Source organism: Capra hircus, chromosome 10, assembly GCF_001704415.2.
Source record: "Capra hircus breed San Clemente chromosome 10, ASM170441v1, whole genome shotgun sequence".
In the NCBI taxonomy this organism is placed as follows: domain Eukaryota; kingdom Metazoa; phylum Chordata; class Mammalia; order Artiodactyla; family Bovidae; genus Capra; species Capra hircus.
Genome location: NC_030817.1, coordinates 1,335,065 through 1,355,626, shown reverse-complemented (window position 1 = coordinate 1,355,626; position 20,562 = coordinate 1,335,065). Strand labels below are relative to the sequence as shown.

At 56.1% G+C, this 20,562-nt stretch overlaps 2 protein-coding genes across 2 annotated transcripts in view; one reads left to right on the top strand and one right to left on the bottom strand.

Moving 5' to 3' along the window:
• Positions 1,374-13,929, top strand: PSMC1 (proteasome 26S subunit, ATPase 1). The gene is made up of 11 exons (XM_018053846.1): positions 1,374-1,423; positions 5,257-5,310; positions 6,351-6,447; positions 7,440-7,564; positions 7,701-7,886; positions 8,042-8,170; positions 9,279-9,375; positions 11,201-11,390; positions 11,840-11,991; positions 12,595-12,749; positions 13,606-13,929. Exons 1-11 carry the CDS (start codon positions 1,421-1,423, stop codon positions 13,738-13,740), a joined length of 1,323 nt encoding a protein of 440 aa, XP_017909335.1. The 5' UTR covers positions 1,374-1,420; the 3' UTR covers positions 13,741-13,929.
• The window catches only part of NRDE2 (NRDE-2, necessary for RNA interference, domain containing), a 46,837-nt gene continuing 39,946 nt past the window's right edge, over positions 13,672-20,562 (bottom strand). The window contains exons 12-14 of the mRNA XM_018053845.1: positions 19,738-19,876; positions 15,838-15,909; positions 13,672-15,447 (exon numbers count right to left, since the gene is read on the bottom strand). Coding sequence (XP_017909334.1) covers positions 15,325-15,447; positions 15,838-15,909; positions 19,738-19,876 — 334 coding nt within the window. The 3' untranslated portion in view covers positions 13,672-15,324. The remainder of the gene's footprint in view (positions 15,448-15,837; positions 15,910-19,737; positions 19,877-20,562) is intronic.

The window sequence follows — 20,562 nt, the reverse complement described above, 5'->3', positions numbered from 1 at the left end:
TGAGACTTTTAGCCCACGTTCTTCAAACGTGATGCCATCTCAGGAACACAACGCTTCTTCAGATTACACACAGATTGCCTAGACATTCTGCACAACTCTGGAATCGTTTTCAGCGGTCATGAAGGGAGAGCCGTCTTGCCCCTACCTATCACATCATTTCATACGCGAAGAGGATGCCAGATTTGTTCGTGGAGCCGGACAGTATCAACACTTTCCATTACAGCGTTTTAGTGGTGATGAAATGGAAAGACTCATTTCCTGTTGTGTGTTAGATAAATATTTTTAGTGTTTCAAAATTGGGCAGGGAGGGGTTTGCGGGACAGATCAGACAAATCCATCTCTCCAGCTCAGCGTTTTGAACACCTGCTATGGAAGTTTCTGGAGACTAAAAGGCTGCTTGCCATCTTTATTTTGTTTTTTAAAGGCTGTTTTGAATGTTACAACACTGCTTCTGTTTTATGTTTTCAATATTTTTGGCAGGGTGGCATGTGGGATCTGATGCTGAAGCTGAAGCTCCAATACTGTGGCCACCTGATGCGAAGAGCTGACTCACTGGAAAAGACCCTGATGCTGGGAAAGACTGAAGGTGGGAGGAGAAGGGGACACAGAGGATGAGATGGCTGGATGGCATCACCAATGAGATGGACATGAGTTTGAGTAAACTCCAGGAGCTGATGATGGACAGGGAGGCCTGGTGTGCTGCAGTCCATGGGGTCACAAAGAGTTGGACATGACTGAGTGAGTGAACTGAATGAGGAATCTTATTTCGTCAGCATTGGAAGGGAGTCTTGGCCCCTGGACAGCCAGGGAAGGCCCAGATTTGTTTCTTTCTGATGTCCTGATGGATGTAATAAATAAGGATACAAACCTGGGGCAAGATGAGGACTTTTAAGACATTTGGCATTTTGACCAGATGTCACAAGGCATCAGGAAAAAAACAAACCACCAGATTCAGAGGCTTCATGAGACAGCTTCTCAGATGAGCAGATTAATTCCAGAGACCAAATCAGACGCGAAATGCTGGTGCAAAAGTGTATGCCAACCTCGCGGTTCCAAAGACCACTCTGGTTCCTGGAGAAGTTAAGGCAAGGTCTGTTTAATTCTGGCCTCTTTAAAATTGTTTATATCTTCACAATTGCCTTTGACAGTCGAGGTCATTGTCTTAACTTGTTGACAATAACCTAATAACTGCGATTTAAACATTTTTTTCAAGTGAAAGTTCAATAAGGCCCGCGTCTCGCTTGGGAGTCCGAGCATCACCGCCCGTCCGCTCGCGCAGACCCAGAGGGCGCAGCCGATCCTCGCGAGATTTGGCCCCTGGCGGCTTCCGTGGCGTCGCGGCAACTTCCGCCCCTGACGCTCCGCCCTGGCGGCGCACTTCCGGCGGCGGCGGCGGCGGCGGCGGGAGCGGCGGGGCGAGATGGTGAGTGACTAAGGGCTTCGGCCGGCCGTGGCGGTGGGTGCAGGCGGCCCGCGGCAAGGGAAGCCGGCCGCCGCCGGAGGCACCGGGCCTGCCCGCCCCGGTCTCCGGGGAGGCACGAAGGCGCCTGGGGAGCGCGTCGAGGACCTCGGCGGGCCGGCCGGCCTTTCCCCGGGCCCGGGGCTCGGCGCCGGGCGGGCGGCGGGGCGGCTCGGCCGGGCTGGCTTTGTCCCTTTCCGGGTCGGCGCGGGGCGTTTCGGCCGCAGCCTCCTCGAGCCACGGGGCCGAGCGCTCGGGGCCGCGCGGCGGAGGGGGCGGTGGGAGCGGGTCGTAGGGGCCGCGCGGCGCGGGGGCGGTGGTCGGGCGCGTCGGGGCGCTCGGAGCGGACGGCCCTCGGTGCCTCGCTTGGCTCGCGATGGTTCCTTTGCTCCCGGTTGATGCCGCTCTTTGGTGGGGGGCGCGGGGGGGTGGTCCAGGCTCCGCTCCAGGCGCTGCACACACAGGGCGGGCACGACTGACCCAGTCTTGGTCTCTTGAAGCTTGCATTCTCTAGAAGGCAGGTTAGAGAGACAGAGGAGTATGTGCTACTGTGACGGGGCGGGACGGGGGCGGCGAGTGGCCTCTGCTGTGGCTGCTCTGTGCCAGGGCGGGAGAGGTGGCTGTTTCAGCCAGGGCGTCAGCGAACCTCGGTGAGGCGGGGAGGCCTGAATCCGGTGAGAGGGGAGCCGGTGCAGATACCCTGGTCCTGGGAGGACTGGATGCAAGGGCTGAGGGGGGAGAGGCTTGGTCTGTGTGGTGAGCAGCAGCGGGCTCCACCGCAGACTCAGGCAGGCCTTGGAAGCACTTTGGGTAGCAGTATTCTGGGCCTGACGAGCACATGGGAAGTACTTTTCCAGCATTTGCTGGTAATTCTTCTCAGCAGTCCCTGGAGGTAATTATTGTTATCCTCAGTTTACCAAGGAGGAACCTGAGGCGGGGCCCGCGGGTGCGCTGCCCTGGGCTAGCGGCCCGTGCAGTAGAGGAGCACGGACGCTGGGGTCCAGAGGCCGGGAGCGTGCTGTCTCTCCGACCAGCTCTGTGACAGCTGGCAAGTCACTTAACCTCTCTGAGCCTCGCTTCCTTCTCTGTAAACTAGGGTGATGATCGCGGCGACTTAGTCGGATCTGTTTGTTGAGCACAGCGCTTGCTGTTCAGTATGATACGTATAGTTACTTGAGGCTGAGAAACATCGTGTGAGTGCCCCAGACATGGAGAAGTGGGGGACTGACTCGGGGAAACGTCCTCCGGTGGGGCCAGACCTGGAGGGTCATGGGACGGGTAGACAAACCTGGGAAGGGTTAACTGAAGCCAGTTTGGCAAGGGCCAGGTGTGCCAAGCTTAGAGAGTTTGGACATTAGGCCATAAATGCTAGGGGTCAGTTGAAGGTTTCTGAGGCGATTCAGAGGGTCAGCTGTTTGTTGTAGAAGGTGATATCCGAATGGGTGAGGGAGGAGACTAGACCTGGAAACCTCCGCTGGGAGACAAGCGGTCCAGTAAGATAAGGTGGCCTGGACAGAGCCAGAGATGGGGGGACAGGAGAGGGGGGACCGGAACCAGGATGGACTTTAAACAGAGATGGGGGGACAGGAGGGGGGACCTGAACCAGGATGGACTTTAAACAGAGATGGGGGGACAGGAGGGGGGACCTGAACCAGGATGGACTGTAAGCAGAGATGGGGGGACAGGAGAGGGGGGACCGGAACCAGGATGGACTTTAAACAGAGATGGGGGGACAGGAGGGGGGACCGGAACCAGGATGGACTGTAAGCAGAGATGGGGGCGGAGGCCTGAGCAAGAGCGGATTTCGTTTTGGAGCCCTGAGGAGGTCCTGATGGTAACATTTCTTATTCAGCAATAACATTGTGTTGGTGAGAGGTACTCTGAGTCAGGCAAACGAGACGTGGGTTCACGTCCGTTAGTCACCTTCAGCAGCATAGAAAAACTAATGTCATCCCTACTTTCCAGTTAGGGCGCCCGGGCTCAGAGAGGCGACTTAACTTCCCTGAGGCCACATAGACTGCTAGGAATGAAGGCGGAATTCAAACCTGGATGCATTTATTTCCGTAGCCCGTGTTCTTAGGTGCATTGCAATTCCTCATCTAGAAAGTAGTGATAATGAAACCTACCTTGAAGAATTGTCTGGTGTAAATATGATAGTGAAGGAAAATGTCTTGTACAGACTTAGGCACGTAATGAACACACCACAAACAGTAGCTGCCCCAGCAACAGCGCGTTCCCTTAGGGGTGCGAAGCGAAGCCGCTCAGTCGTGTCCGACTCTTTGTGACCCTGTGGACTGTAGCCTGCCAGGCTCCTCTGTCTATGGGATTCTCCAGGCAAGAATACTGGAGTGGGTTACCATTTCCTTCTCCAAGGGATCTTCCCTACCCAGGGATCGAACCTGGGTCTCCAGCATTGGAGGCAGACGCTTTAAACTCTGAGCCAGATTGTTAAAGGCCTGTAACTTGGACGGCTAATTGTGTTTCCCCAAATTTCTCAGAGCCCTTAATTACCTTCTTCATAAGAAAGTGCAAAGTTTTTAGAATCTTGCAAATGGGGAAATAGATTTGACTTTAATCCCTTTAGGGGATCGCTTTGTCTGGACAGTGAAGCTGGCGATCTGGCTTACTGGTGCCTGTGCGGGAGTGATTTGAGGGGGCTGAGAGGGCCCTCTGATCAAGTAAATTCACTATTGCTTATTTAAAATGCTGTTGTTTCTGAGACCTTGCTCTGTGTAAGACATTGTCCTATAACCGAAGGGTCTGTTTTAAAATCAGAAATCTTCCTGAACTTACTAATACACTACGTTCTTGATAGCTTAAGGTGATTCAGCTTTTTAAATTGGGAAGAAGGACCTACCTGAGTGCCCCAGAGTTTAGGGATGGGTGCTATTTAAGCTGCCAATGAAAGGAGAGTCTCCTGAATCTTGGTGTGTCCTTAATGAGGAGTCAGTGATGACACGTGAGTGTTGAATAGGTTAAATGACGCAGCTCTCGTCATGGCCCAGGTTCGTACTCTTGGTGGCCCTAGCCAGGTAGTTTCATGTTAGAAAATGTCCGGCTCTATACCTTCCCCTCAAGAAGGGATGGTTAGGGTCTTGGTCTCATGACACGTTGTGTGTGCCTGCGTGCTAAGTCACTTCGCTTGGACTGTAGGCTGCCAGAGTCCTCTGTCCACTGGATTTTCCAGGCATTCTCCATGGAGTGGGTTGCTATGCCCTCCTCCAGGGGCTCTTCCCAACCCAGGGATCGAACCTGTCTCCTGCATCGGCAGGCAGGCCCTTCACTATTAGCTCCATCTGGGAAGCCTTATCACATATTGCACCCTTTTCTTAACAGAGTTGTCCCCGATTTAAGATGCAGTCTGGCAAGGTGCAGCACCGATCTACCAACAGCTTTTCGGGAAAAAAATCTGCCTCGTTGGATTTACACATCGACTGCAGGGTGTCCCTTGAGTTCAGAAACGTTGAAGTGAGGGGGGGTGTTAGTGTCTCAGAGTCACAGGAGGATGAGGGTTTTTGGAGTGATGCTGTTCTAAATTTGTGTTTTTATTGCTTAGTCACTAAATCGTGTCTGACCCTTTGAGATCCTGTGGACCGTAGCCCACTAGGATCTTCTATCCTTGGGATTCCCCAGTCATGAACACTGTAGTAGGCTGTTATTTCCTTCTCCAGGGCATCTTCCTGACTTAGGAATCAAACACGCGTCTCCTGCATTACAGGTGGATTCTTTACCGCTGAGCCACCAGGGAAACCCCCCCAGAATTTTTTTTTAATGCTCTGCTTAAATTTTTTTTTCAGGGTCAAAGTCAGAGTGGTGGTCACGGTCCTGGAGGCGGCAAGAAGGATGACAAGGTAACTAAGTGTGAAGCCAGATGTCTGTGATGTGAGTAAATTGTGGGGAATGTCAGCTCTCAGCCGAGAAGTTCTTCGGGAATTCAAATACCCTTTTCCTGTTTTATAAAAGATTATTGACCATCAAGTGGGTATTAATGAATTAATAATTTTTAGAGGTGTAAAAGTAATAACATTCCAGAAGTGTTAAATTGTCTGTGATTTTAGCGTTTAATGTCCTTACGTGTGAAAAGTTGTGTCAGATTATTTAACTCCAGCTTCTGGCATGTAACTTTGAACTCTGACCTCTGTTCCTTATTGAATGATCTATTCAGTTTAGTCACTCAGTCGTGTCCGACTCTCTGCGACCCCATGGACTGCAGCACGCCAGGCTTCCCTGTCCACCACCAACTCCCAGAGCTTGTTCAGACTCATGTCCATCGAGTCAGTGATGCCATCCAACCATCTCATCCTCTGTCGTCCGTTTCTCCTCCTGCCTTCAATCTTTCCCAGCATCAGGGTCTTTTCCAGTGAGTCAGTTGTTCGCATCAGGTGGCCAAAGTGTCGGAGTTTCAGCCTCACCATCAGTCCTTCCAATGAATATTCAGGACTGATTTCCTTTAGGATGGTCTGGTTGGCTCTCCTTGCAGTCCAAGGGACTCTCAAGAGTCTTCTCCAACACCACAGTTCAAAAGCATCAGTCTTCGGTGCTCAGCTTTCTTTATAGTCCAGCTCTCACATCCATACATGACCACTGGAAAAACCATAGCCTTGACTAGATGGAGAGTAGTCAGCAGAGTAATATCTCTGCTGAATGGTCTCATTAGTGTGTATTATATATTTTTAAAAAAAGATAATCATGTTCACACATAAAAATTGAAAGACTGAAAAACAGATATTCTTGTTTATTATTTTTTTAAGGACCGTTTTTAATAACATCCTAAAAGACAGGGAAAATTATATCACCTGGAAATAGATGACAGTCCTGCAGAAATAATGTTTGTGTTTTAATATGGTCTCTGTGATTTTTTTTTTTTCCTATGGTGTTCTGAAAACCCAAGGACAAGAAAAAGAAATATGAGCCCCCTGTGCCAACTCGAGTTGGGAAGAAGAAGAAGAAGACAAAGGGGCCAGATGCTGCCAGCAAGCTGCCCCTGGGTAACGATGTGGTTCCAGTTCCCGGGGGCGCCGTCTCTGTGTTCAGCTTAGGGGCGGAGTGTGGACAGACAGGAAGTAGCGTGTGGTTGAAGCTCCCGGCCTGTGACTGTGTGTGGCATTCTCTAGGTTGGAATAAAAGCTATATTTTAGTTTTAACAGTATACAGAGGATACAACTGTGTCTCACTTCAAGAAAGTCCATTAATTTCCTTTAAATAAGCAGCTTCACTAGGGTATTAGAGTACAAGGTTAGGGTAGAAAGCTCAAGTTGAGCTTGGTTACCTTAGAGATACACTTACTTCATGAGAAAATGGAATGCCACTGTATCGGAACTCACAGCATGAGTTTATGCCTGAACATAAAATTTTCCAAGTCTTCCTGCTAAATAAGGAGTAAGACTCAGAGCAGGCGGCACTCAGCCCGCCTCTCGCCCTCGGCCTCTCTCCCCTTGCGTGTGGTTCCTGCTCTGCCTCCAGCCTCGGGGCTCTGCTTCCCTCCGCTTAACTGTCCTGCAGTCCTTCCACGGCCGCCTGCGCCTCGTCCCTGCAGACTTCAGCTCAGACACCTCCACTACCCTCATCTGCCACCTAGACGAGGCTCTTCCGGCCTAAGTGCAGTAAACTGATTTTTAAAATAGTGCTCAGTTAATAATTGAGTCAGGCAGTTTAGAATGTGCCGTTAACCTATTGTAGTGAATCAGTATGGTATTGATAAAGAAAAGGCCATCAGACCAGCAGAAGAGCATATAAAGTTCAAAACCAGAGTCAAGCTACGGATAATTGGTATGTGGTGAAGGTGGCATTTCTGTCTGTTCATTGCTCTCCCCTCTGCCTTTAGGCTCCTGCTTACTTAAGGTCACTAAACTGCGTGTCTCAGAGTCTATCCAACTAAGAATGCGCTTGCTTTAAGTGTTGACCTCCCCCCCCCAAGGGTGAACTGAATTAATTGCAAACGTCAGGCTCCAAGTATAATAAGACTGTTTTTTAATTACAGTGACACCTCACACTCAGTGCCGGTTAAAACTGCTGAAGCTGGAGAGAATTAAAGACTACCTTCTCATGGAGGAAGAGTTCATCCGGAATCAGGAGCAAATGAAGCCTTTAGAAGAAAAGCAGGAGGTGAATTGACATTATCAAGACTTGTTTCTTTTACAAATTGAATTCTATTTAGAACTTAGAGCTAAATAGCTGAACCCTTCAGGCTCTGATGAATTGCTTAGCTGCCTTCGCTCTTCCTTGGCCTGCTCTCGCGTAGGAGGAGAGGTCAAAGGTGGACGACCTGCGGGGGACGCCGATGTCGGTGGGGACCCTGGAGGAAATCATCGATGACAACCACGCCATCGTGTCCACGTCGGTGGGCTCGGAGCACTACGTCAGCATCCTCTCGTTCGTGGACAAGGACCTGCTGGAGCCCGGCTGCTCCGTGCTGCTCAACCACAAGGTCAGGCCGCGCGCGGGCTGCTCCCCCTCAGTCTGCCCCTGTCCCGTGGAGCTGCCGCCGGAGCACCCCCGTGGGCAGGGCGGGTCCCGTGGCCACCTCCAGGCAAGAGGCGGTGAACCTCCAGATCCGGCCGCAGACTCCCTGCTTCCTCTCAGGTGCACGCGGTGATCGGGGTGCTGATGGACGACACGGACCCCTTGGTCACAGTGATGAAGGTGGAAAAGGCGCCCCAGGAGACCTACGCCGACATTGGGGGGCTGGACAACCAGATCCAGGAGATCAAGGTGCGTCTCCGGCCGCTCTGGGCTCGGCCTGCGCTGCTCTCTGCCGCCCCCTGGAGGGCGCTCGCAGCTGCCGCGCCTGTCTTCTCCTTTACGTCTGTTCTGGGCTGCGTTGGGCCTGTGCTGCTGTGCCAGGGCTTTCTCTAGTTGTGGCAAACACGGCTGCTCGTGGCGGTGCGCGGGCCTCTCACTGTGCTGGCTCCCGGTGAGGGCCCCGGAGCGGGCGGGCTTCAGCAGCTGTGGCGATGGGCTTGGGTGCCTCTTAGCACGTGGGGTCTCACTGGGGCAGGGCCGAGCTTGTGCCCCTGCAGTTGCAGGCAGCCTCTCACCCCTGGGCCGCCAGGGGGGGCCTGCTTTTCCCTTACTGATCAGACCGGTAACTGACCCGGAGCCGGCCAGTGGTGGTGTTTTGTGTTGCTCATACCGAGGTGACAGAAGTAAGAGTGAGCTGTACGACAGGTCTTCCAGCAGTTGCAGCTTAATACATGTCATATGTGACATTTAATGGCTACCTGTGAATGTGTTTCCAGTTGGTTGATTCCAGCTGTGGCGACACAGAAAGCCCCAGGTGACGTCCGGGGCAGGGCGGCGGCGCGCACGCAGCACTGGGGCCAGACCTGGTCCCGGCTCCTGCGCGGCCCTGGGGGTGGGCAATGGGGGCGGCCCTCTGCGGGCTGTCCGTCCATGGGAGGGCCTCCAGAGCCGGGACAGCGCCCCACGGGGCTCAGGCAGCGGGGAGGGAGCCGCCCTGGCTTGAGGCGGGACAGCAGCAGGAGGCCTCACCCGCTACAGCCTCACTGGAAGGGCAGATCCCGGACTGGCAGATCCCGGTCCTGCTCGGGAAGGGCGAGTGTCGCTGCTGCCTGTCGCTCGGGCCGACTCTTGGGAAATCGTGTGCTGTTAGGGAGACGGGAGGGCGCCGGGAGCCCCCAGAGGACTGAGGTCCTCTGTGTCCTTGCTGCCGCTGGGGTCAGCGTTGTCTCTGACAAGAACAGTGGAAAGTTTAGCTTCTTTTTGTTGCGAGTGAGACACACCCGTGATGCCAGTTAATGAATAGGGTACATTTCAGTAGGAAAGCCTTTCATTTTTACCAAGTGTCTGTTCTGTTTAGGAGTCTGTGGAGCTTCCTCTCACTCATCCTGAATATTATGAAGAGATGGGGATCAAGCCCCCCAAGGGGGTCATTCTCTACGGCCCGCCTGGCACAGGTGCGTGCGCTCTGTGCTGGCCGCTTTCCAGGCACTGAGCTGGTTCCTTGAGCGGCAGCATTAGCTGCTTATACCACTTAGCTGTTGAGTGAGGGGGCCTCAAATCCTCTGTTTAAAAATGTGCTCTAAGTGACATACTGGACACTGAGTAAGCAGCCCCTCTGGAAACACGCCGGTCACATGAAAGTGCACCATGCTGTCTAGCAGGCGTGCTGAGAACCCGCGCTGTCTCGGGCTCGTGATTGGAGGCCTCGCGGAGTCCATGTGCTGGTGTCACGGTAGGACGGGGACACCGGGAGATGCCCCCAAAAGTGCCTGCTCAGTGCAAGCGCATGCCCAGACCCCCAGCACTCCTGCGGTGTGCGCAGACATGCGAGACGCCCGTGTTGTAGAACGGTACTTCTCAGTATTAAGAGTCACGTGAGTCCATTGAAAATAGTTTGTAAGAAAAAATGGAAACAGGGTGCTCCACCTTGGCCGCATATTGGCACCCCCGTGGGAGTTTCTGAAAGCGCCGAGGCCTGCTCCCTTCCCTGAGCACCCTGACCCGCCTCCGGGGCGTGGCAGGCCTCGGCAGAGGTGCGGGCCCACGGCTGTGACCGCGCTCCTGTGCCGCTCGGACCAGAGCGCTCTCCCGGCCGTTGGCGACTTAACGAGTGTCACGGTGGATGGATGGATGGATAAAGATAAAAACCCATGGACATAGTTGGTTCATTAGGCACTGGGTTGACCTCAGTAAGTTGTGTAGTTCAGGGCTGAGTAAATTCACTGCTCTGTAAATTCCAGAGGAAGGGAGGTCGTTTGAGTGAGTGAACTGAGCCCTGTTCCCAGGAGGATCTGTATCAAGGAAAGCCCACGGGGAGGGACAGGGAGACGCTGTGCTGAGGCGGGGAGCTGCTGTGGCCTCTTGTTTTACAGCCCAGGAAAGGAGGTTTCAGGAGAGGCCAGCCACACTTAGGGGTCCCCCTGCTCGTGAACATCCCGGCAGCCGCACTTGGCTGCGTCTGGACCGGAAGGTCTCGTCTGCTGCCCTCGGGAAGCAGTCCAGCCCTTTCATAAGCGTTTGAACCTGCTGCCCGACTGAGGAGCTCAGCCTCGCCTTGTCGCAGAGCTCAGATCTCTGTCCCCCTCACCACTGGCCCAGGATCCTGTGTGTCCCTGGCCAGCCCCCTCCGCCCCACAGGCCCGAGGGTGGCCCTCTCCCAGCTCTCGCCATCCCAGGGCCGTGGTCTCACGCTCTGACGTCCTCAGGGCGGGCACCCTTGCTGACTCTGGTTCTCGACTCGAGCGAGAAGTGTCAGGGCAGCCGGGAGAGCAGTGAGGAGCATCCCCGAGGGCACAGCACAGACAGGGAAGTCCCTTGAGCTCCCAGCGGCGCTCAGCCGTGGGCTTCGTCAGGAGCCGGTCCTGGCTCAGCGCCCGGAGCCTGGGGACGCCTTCAGGTGGCCCCGGGGCGCTGCAGGCCTGCTCAGGAGCGCTCTCTGTCCTTCAGTCAAGCCTAGTGCTCCCAGGCCTTTTTTCAGCACTGATAGTTTTGTAGGAGTTGAGTTTGGTTCTCTAACCCTGGTTAATGGGGTCAGGTGAATATTATATGCAACTTTGAGAAACCTGCAATGAAAATATTGTGTGACATTATGATGAATTTAGGAACAGTTAAAAATAATCAAAATGTGTATTTTAGTTTTTTTTTTAATTTCCTTGTCTGCTTTGAGAACATGCTTTTCATAGAGGGATCCGCCAATTCTTCATGTCTGTTAAGGTGGTAATGAGAGTCCTAAAGTTAAAACAGCACTTAAGGTTTTTTCCCTTTTCCAATCTAAAACAGGTAAAACCTTATTAGCCAAAGCAGTAGCGAACCAGACCTCGGCCACTTTCCTGCGAGTGGTTGGCTCTGAACTTATTCAGAAGTACCTGGGTGACGGGCCCAAACTCGTTCGGGAACTGTTTCGAGTCGCTGAAGAACACGCACCATCCATCGTCTTTATTGATGAAATTGATGCTATTGGGACGAAAAGGTAGACTTTCCCTTCCCTCTTCGGTGTCACTAAGGGGTAGGCACCGTGCCGCTCTGCTCTGAGGACCGTGGGGAGGCCCCGGCGGGGCTGCGTGCTGGTTTGCCGCGTCCCCGTGCCGCTCCCCACGGATGCCGTGGGCTCCGCTGTCCCACGTACCAGGTGGCGACTCCCCGTCACTGGATTCGGCCTGTCCGCAGCTGTGCCGTGAGCAGCGGCTCGGAGCTCACCACCCTCTGGACTCTGGGGACAGCAGTAAAGACAGGTCTCTGCCCTCGAGGAGCCCACATGTGGAGACTGAATAAAAATGATACAATTTCAGGCATGAAAATGGCCACAAGGAAGATGCCGTGGGAGGCGGCTTGGGCTCTGGGCGGGTGGGGCAGCCATGTCCCGAGTGCCTCCACCAGCCGGGCCTCGGGGTCCTCACGTCCCCCTGGCTGCTTCTCCAGGTACGACTCCAACTCGGGCGGGGAGAGAGAGATTCAGCGAACAATGCTGGAGCTGCTGAACCAGCTGGACGGGTTTGACTCGCGGGGAGACGTGAAAGTCATCATGGCCACAAACCGGATAGAGACCCTGGACCCGGCCCTCATCAGACCAGGTCACGCCGCGCCGGCCCTCGCGGAGAGCGCGCGCCGACGCGGACTCCAGTGCCAAAGGGCGCTGTGGGGAGGATAGGTCACCAGGCGATGGGCACGAAGGCAAATCCTGCCGTGAAACCTAGAGTAACTTACCAAAACTATGTCCCCTTGAGAGAATATTAAGTGGGCTTGTGATATACTGTGTAGCCTGACCTTTTTTAGCCTCAAAACGCTTTTTTTTTTTTTAAGATTTGGTACAGGACACTGTATGACTGAGATAACTCACATGAGGAGACGGAGGCTTCTCTCAGCCGGGGCTGGGGCGCTGAAGCCAGGGAGACGGAGGCCTCTCAACCGGGGCTGGGGAGACAGGCCTCTCATCCAAGGCCGGGGAGACGGAGGCCTCTCAACTGGGGCCGGGGAGACAGAGGCCTCTCAGCCGGGGCCAGGGCACTGGGGGGCCGGGGCTGGGGAGACGGAGGCTTCTCTCAGCCAGGGCCGGGGAGACGGAGGCCTCTCAGCCGGGGCCGGGGAGACGGAGGCCTCTCAGCCGGGGCCGGGGCACTGGGGGGCACTGGGGCCGGGGCGCCGGGGCCGGGGCTGGACACCTCGTGTGCCCACAGGCCGCATCGACAGGAAGATCGAGTTCCCCCTGCCCGACGAGAAGACCAAGAAGCGCATCTTTCAGATCCACACGAGCAGGATGACACTGGCCGACGACGTGACCCTGGACGACCTGATCATGGCTAAAGACGACCTCTCTGGTGCCGACATCAAGGTGAGGGGCTGGGCTGGACTGTGCCTGTGTATCACGTGTTCCCAGACGCCGAGGGGCCGGGCGTGGCAGCCGTGACTGGGTGCTGCCTGCTCCCTGCAGGGGCACGGACAGTGGCCCCGCTGCCTGCGCTGAACTGCGTCTCACTGGCATCTGTGGAACTAGGCTGGTCTCACCAGGGGAGGAAGGTGAGATTATTTAAAATCTTAACTTTTTATTTAGAAAAATTTTTCAAGCCTTCAGAAAAGCTGCAACTTGGTGGACACCCATGTACTCACCACCTCCACCTACCGCGAGTTCCCCTTCTGCGCGTCTCTTGCAGAAACACTTTTCCAGATCACTCGGCGTAGACGTGCTGAAGGCAGCGCCAGGGCTGTGCTGCCATCCCCTCGTGTGGCTTGCGTTCTTGTTTTACTTTTGGCCAAGTAATTATTGAAAAAGTGGATATATCCAAATATATACTGTCTGAAACTTGTAAATATTTAACCAGAAAACCTGTTCTCTTAAGACTGTAGGTAAATGAAATGGATGTCACTGTATGTGGCCGCTAAGCTTCTGGATATCATTTTATCTATTTCTTAGGAGGATTATTCCCTTTAACGAAAGCGGAGCTTTGAGGATTTACTGACCTGCCGGGCTACACAGCTAGTTAGAACCTAAGACAGGCCTCTTCCTTAATGAAATACTCCCAGGTTAAGCCACCTCAGGTCCTTTGAGAAAACAATTAGAATGCTTGAAACATTTAAGTTTAATAAAATTTGTTTGGCCTGGATGCCAACACCAGATTTCAAAATAGTGCTGTCTGAACTGTTAGGATGGGGAGTATTTCCCACTCTGAGTATACTGTCCTTCCGTACAGGCAATCTGCACAGAAGCTGGTCTGATGGCCCTGAGAGAGCGCAGGATGAAAGTGACCAACGAAGACTTCAAGAAGTCCAAGGAAAACGTTCTTTATAAAAAACAGGAAGGCACCCCCGAGGGGCTCTATCTCTAGAGGGCCAGAGTGGCCTTCCGGGAGAGGCGGGGAGGGTCCCGGGCCCTGGAGGGGTGAGGTTGGGAGGGAGGCTGCCTGGGCGCCCGTGCCTGCTGGCCACGGTTGGCAGAGCGTCTCGTGTTCCTCCCAAGCGCAGTGTGTAGGGCCCTGGCAGGCTGCCTGCGTCCCAATAAAGCGTGCTTTCTGTAACACGGAGTCCTGTCCACACGCTGGGTGCTTGGGCAGAGGAGTGGGTGGGCCCAGGTGTGGGGAAGCCTCTGGGGACCAGGGCACTGCCGACTGGGTCTCTGCTGCCCCTGCGGCACAGCGCCGAGGCGGCGCCAGCTCTAAAACAGCAGCTGCTGGCTTGTGAGCCCACGGCCAGCCACCCCTGCTGTGGAGGCAACAAAGGCTGCGACCCCCCACCAGCCGGGGCTGCCCTTGGAGGGTCTGGGGCAAGAAGGAGGGTCTGGTGCTGCTGAGATGGGGTTCCCAATGGAATTTCCAAGGGGCGCGGCTGAAGACCCCCAGGGCAGCCCTGCGGAGGTCGGCGCCCCTCCCTCGTTCGGAAGCACAGGCGCCGCCCCTCGCCTGGCTCCCTCTGCCCCGCGCTCTCCTCGCCTCTGCTCAGTTCAGCCTCAGAGCCCCGAGACCCAGCGACCCACTGGAGAACGGGCCCCTTCTCCCTGGACGGACGGCCGTTTCTAGCCCAGGTTCCACAACACCCGCTTTTCTGGATGAGGAGCCAAGGAAATTCGCTTTCAGCAGTTCTGGGGGGCATGATTTAAGAAGAAACGCAACGCGGAGAAGTCCACTGTGTTTTAAAAAGCAGGACCTCGGAGAAGACAAAAGCATTTCCACTCCATCGGCTGTGGATCACCGCTCTTGGAAATCGGAATGAGCGCGCGGTTGAAAGCGAAAGTTCGGCGTCTTCTGAGGCAGAGACTTGCCGGGGAGGAGCAGGCCGCGCTCTCCGCAGTTGGACCCGGGCCCCCTCCCCTGCAGCGGGGTCCTGATTTGTTCAGTCCCCTGACACTGGGCCCTCCTACAGCCCCATCGGACTCCGCAGGGCCGGGCGGGCCCGGGGTCTCCGCGCACGCAAGCTTCCGGCGACGCTGGCTGCCGGGTCTGCAGGTGAAACGTCCGCGAGTGGAGCTCCGGAAACAGGAAGGACACGTGTAATGCAGCTGAAGACTCCAAGCTTCACACGACTCCAAGCTGCTCTGGTCTGAAGGAACGGCAGACTCGGCTCACCAGCCACAGGCAGGAGGGCCTGGTGAGTAACCAGACCTTTCTTCTGACTGCAAGAGCCAGGAGGCTTGGCAGGGTCCCCAAGGACGCCCACAGGAGGACCTTCACCCGGGCTGTGCAGGGGAGGGTGGGCCAGAAGGACCCGCACCAGCCACGGCAGCCTCGGCGTGATTCTTGTCTGCACGTATAGACACACGTTCACATGTATCGTGTGCAAAGCAGCTGTGCGCCGTTTCACATGCGCACACTGTCCAGGGGGGAGCCTGAGCCCAGACACACCGTCAGGGAGGAGCCTTCAGGGCAGAGGTCTGGGCGCGCGCGTGCCCTGTCTCGGGGCAGGCCCCGCCCCGGCGTCTACTCCAGCAGCAGCTCCAGCTCCTCGAGCGGCAGGCGCACCCGCAGCTCCTTCTCCGTCATCAGGTCCACGACCTCCTGCACCTCGTCGGGGAAGTACTGCACGGCGTCCAGGTACAGCGCCTGGGCGGGGCGACACCGGTCAGCGACGGCCCCCGGCCCTGCCCCCCTCGCGCCCGACCTCGGGGCACCGCAGTCCGCCCCAGGGGGCACAGGGGAGCGCGGCCTCTCTCCAAGGCGGGGCGGGAAGCTGCGGTGGTCCCCACCCGTCTGCTCTCTGAGCATTCCCGGACCCGGGCGCTGCAGTCAGAATTGGACGTGGGTCCCGACGCGCTTGCCTTCTGGGCTGGGCTTTGGCAACCAGCTGCCCCCAGCCGCACCTCCAGGACAGGAAACAGCCTCTAGGGCTGCAGGGGGCCACAGGAAGCCCTGGAGGGCCAGGCCCAGGCACGGACCGGATGAGGCCCGGCAGGAAGGTCCCTGAGAATCCAGACTGAGGCCTGTAGAACTCACCTTTGCCCAAGGACAATTCTGCAGTGCTTTGTAGAACACACCTTTGCTTCTTTCTTTATTTCCTAAGGAAACCTAAAGCAAGGGGGGGGGGAGATACAAAACTGAGGGGCCGAAACAATTTAAGGCTACTGACCCGCACGGGCCCCGGTACACGGGCTGCGGGGGTCCACGTGCCGTGGGACGCCCTCGGGGCCTCTGCTGTGTCTGGCGGGCCTGGACTGGGCCTTGAACCCTGATGACCTGTCTTCATCTCCTCCTTCCCCGCAGGCCATCACACCTGGTGTTCCCAAGTGTGCCGAGAAGGAGGGTGATGACAGAGAAAAGGCTCACTTTAACACTAGCCATTTTCTGCAAACTATCTTACAGAAATGAGATAACCAGGATTAACAATCAATAACCTTGTCAAGAGCAAATTTCTGATCAGGAATTTCAGTCTGAGTGCGCGCAAATATTCACATTTCTACTCTAAGCACGTTCTTATACAATGTGTGTGTGCTAAGTTGCTTCAGTCGTGTCTGACTGTGACCCCATGGACTGTAGCCTTCCGGCTCCTCTGTCCATGGGATTCTCCAGGCAAGAACACTGGAGCGGGCTTCCATGCTCTCCTCCGGGGGGTCTTCCCAACCCAGGGATGGGGCCGTGTCTCACGCCTCCTGCCCTGGCAGGCGGGTTCGCCGCTGGTGCCGCCTGGGAAGCATTCATACAACACTAAGGTATGAAATCTTGGTCTCAACTCACAGGCGCTCTTCCCACACCTGCTGCGGATGCCGGCGCGGCAAGCAGTCTCCCCTCCGCCCCCTCTGCCCCCTCGCCCGCCAGCCTCTCCCAAGTCCCGGGAAGGGAACAGCCCCTCCCCAGGAGTCATAGCCCCCTCAGGCAGCTCCGCGGTGGGCGCCCACAGCCGAGAGTGGGCTCAAGCTGAGCTCACGGAGCTGAAGTCTGCGCCCAGAGCTACCTGCCTGCCTCCCCCAAGCGTCCTGTTCCTATAGGAGTGTGTGCGAGCGGACGCCCACCGGGCAGGGAGCAGGCAGGGCTGTGACCGACCTCCCGGAAGCGCTGATGGCTTCAGGAGCCCCCCCGCCATGGCTCAGGGCCTCCGTCCAGCAAGGCTGGCCTCGCCTCCCATGCAGATCCTCCAGGTGGACGCCCTGTCGGGGAGCCTGTCCCCTTGGGCTGTACCAGCGTTCCTGGTCAGCTCCAGGCAGGGCTCACCCCTCACCCCAGGACTCCCAGCTCCCTCCCAGGCCGTTCTGAGGCTGGACTCCGAAGGGACCCCTGAGAGCTGCTGTAAGCTGCCCGCCCGCACACGCCAGGGCCCTGTGGTGTCCTCTGCCAGAACAGTAACCACACTGAAGGTTTGGTTTGTTCTTGAAAGAAGAAATATCTCATTAGTGGACTTTCTCCACCACTGCCTTTGTGAGACCCTCAGATAACCCTGCTCCTGCTAAGTCACTTCAGTTGTGTCTGACTCTGTGCGACCCCATAGACGGCAGCCCACCAGGCTCCCCCGTCCCTGGGATTCTCCAGGCAAGAACACTGGAGTGGGTTGCCATTTCCTTCTCCAGTGCATGAAAGTGAAAAGTGAAAGGGAAGTCGCTCAGTCGTGTCTGACTCTTAGCGACCCCATGGACTGCAGCCCACCAGGCTCCTCCATCCATGGGATTTTCCAGGCCTGACCAAGCCTCACACAAGAACTGCCCTCTGCTGGTTCCTCCATCTGCTGGGCCCTGGAAAAAGCCTTGGCTGTATCAGGTGTCACATGGTAAACGCCAGGTGAAACGGAGATGGTGACTGTTCCTCCAGGGAGCCAGAGCCATAGCCTCCCCAGGGCCCCACGGCGCCTGCCAGCCAGGCCCACCCAGCCAACACCTCCCATTTTGGCTCTGATTTTTTTCCACTTCTTTGTCAAAGTGTTAGGAGCCCACCCAGACGCCTCAGGAACTGGTGGGGAAATCACTGCTCAGCTGATTCTTGCCCTGATGCTCATCTTTCCAAAAAGGTAAGACACCCCCCAACGGCCTCAATCTTTTTTTCCAAGTCAAGAATTTTTCTGTCTACGGTCCAACCAGACCACGGCAGCTCCTCAGCAGAAACACTACAAGCCTGCCCGTCACCGTCTCTCTACCTGGAAAAGCCTGGAAGGGGTTAAGCTGGCGAATTCGCAAGCTCTCCCTTGTAAGTGGAAAGGTCTTTCAGCGGCACAGATTCACAGGGCGTTGGCGCTGGAACTGAGCGTCCGAGCCGCTCCTTCGGCCGAGGGGCCTGGCGACGAGCAGACCCCGACGGCTGCCCAGCAGGGACAGCCACCCGGGGCAGGGACACCACACAGGCGTCTGGACTTCTGGAGGCTCCCATCCCACACCAAGGAGGCAACACGTGAAATCTACGCTTTTGAGCGTGAAGAATAAACGTTGAAACCACAGAAACTTCGGTGATAGCTCATCCTGGGGCCGCCTGGGGCCCGTTCGTGCTGGGAGCGTGCCTGCGAGCTGCTGTCTTGAGACAAGCTGTCCAGGCCGTTCAGAGCTCAGGGGAGGCGCTCCCAGATAAGCTCCGGACTCTAAGAGGCTGGGGGAGGCCCGGACTTCTGGCCCTGAACTTATCTTAGCCCCTACCTTCCTATCCGTGTCTTTTTACATCCCTCTCTGTCAAACATCAATGGGGAATGTTCAAATACTTTGATAAACTTCTGAGAAATTATCCTATGGAAATAATCAGAGATACACATATTTATGTAATAGGAAGGCCCCTCAGGGCTTCTGAAAGGTACAGTAGTCAGTGGAGGGCACTTTGATATGACTTAACAGCCATGAGCACTGTCTAGACACTCAAGTGGCTGGAAGACTGTTTCTAAAAACCCATGAAACTCGGCAGTAGACGTGTTATGACACAGGAAGTGCAGCCCGGTGTCAGGCCTTTAACCAAAGACAGAGCCAACTCAGACCCCGTGGGGCCCGGGACCCACCTTTCAGCCTGCACAACCCATCGACAAAATTAAATGGCTGTGGTGCCTCTAAGTAAAAACAAAGCTGCTTTGGAAATGCCTCTTTTAAAAACCACAGTCCACACTGAATCTTACCTTTTAGTAACAAAACAGAATCGGGACCTGGAAATTCTCAGAAGCAGAAGAGCAACAGACTTAGGTCTCTTTTGAATGAAAGCTCTTAGACCAATTTCCAAGTTGTTGCCTCAACGAAGTTAATTTAGAGAAACACACAGATATCCTGGGGCCGCCAACAGCCCAGGTGGCCCTCCTCAGTCACTCTACCAGGCCCCTCCCGGGTCCTGAGCCCCCTCCTCAGTCTACCAGGCCCCTCCCGGGTCCTGAGCCCCCTCCTCTGTCTACCAGGCCCCTCCCGGGTTCCGAGCCCCCTCCTCAGTCTACCAGGCCCCTCCCGGGTCCTGAGCCCCCTCCTCTGTCTACCAGGCCCCTCCCGGGTCCTGAGCCCCCTCCTCAGTCTACCAGGCCCCTCCCGGGTTCCGAGCCCCCTCCTCTGTCTACCAGGTCCCTCCCGGGTTCCGAGCCCCCTCCTCTGTCTACCAGGTCCCTCCCGGGTTCCGAGCCCCCTCCTCTGTCTACCAGCCCCTCCCGGGTCCTGGAGCGGCCCCTCCTCAGTCAGTCTGTCTCCCGGGTCCTGAGCCCCCTCCTCTGTCTACCAGGCCCCTCCCGGGTCCTGAGCCCCCTCCTCTGTCTACCAGCCCCCTCCCGGGTCCTGAGCCCCCTCCTCTGTCTACCAGCCCCTCCCGGGTCCCGAGCCCCCTCCTCTGTCTACCAGCCCCTCCCGGGTCCCGAGCCCCCTCCTCAGTCAGTCTGTCTCCCGGGTCCTGAGCCCCCTGCCCTGCTCTCCTGTTAGAGGAACAGCGCTCTGCACAGCAACAGACCCCCGGCGTCTGTCCTACCAGGAAGCTCAGGTACATCCTCCACAGCAAGGGGCACTGGCTCCCGTGGTCACTCCGCACGGCGCTCTCAAACAGGGCTCTGATCCGGTGCGTCAGGCCGGTCTCAGGAAGGGTGGCATGGACCTCTCTACCGTCCACCCTGCAAGACAGAGGCTCAGATGCGTCCAGGACAACCGCTCAGGCTGACGCCTCAGCAGGGTCAGCGACGGGGGGCTGGCGTGTGTGGCAGGCAGTGCTGCCCCGGGTCTGGGGGCGCGGGGTGCAGGTGAGCCGTGGCTCCTCCAAGGCCGGCAGAGCATAGCGTTCAGGGCTCTGCGGTGTCTGCACCCCGCAGAGTCCACCCTGAGGCACACAGACTCCTTTTCTCAGGAGAACCTGCCCCTCACCAGCAGAGTGCACATTTACCACGAGACCTTTCAGCTGAAAGGAGAGTGAATAAAATCCGAATGGAAGGTGCAAAACAAGGAAACTGTTATTCAGAGGCAATCCTGAACACGGCCTTTCTCAGGGCCCAGCAAAACAACAACGAAGGTTCTAGAAGGAACAATGATGCCTCAGCTAACACGTGCCCGATCCTGCTGCTTAACCTTCAGACATAAAACAGTGTTATCTGAAAAGAGACAGTTAAAGCACGACCCTGTTCTCACCCACGATAGTAACACAGGCTAGTAATTACTCTGGGCTCTCTCTGTGCTCAGCACTCACTCTTCCCAGCAACCCTCTTTAATTATGCCCATTTTACAGAAAGGGAACCGACCAGAGCCGTGAACTGCCCTGCCCAGGGTCACATAGCTGCCTAGTGGAAGCGCTGGGACTTGACTCCAG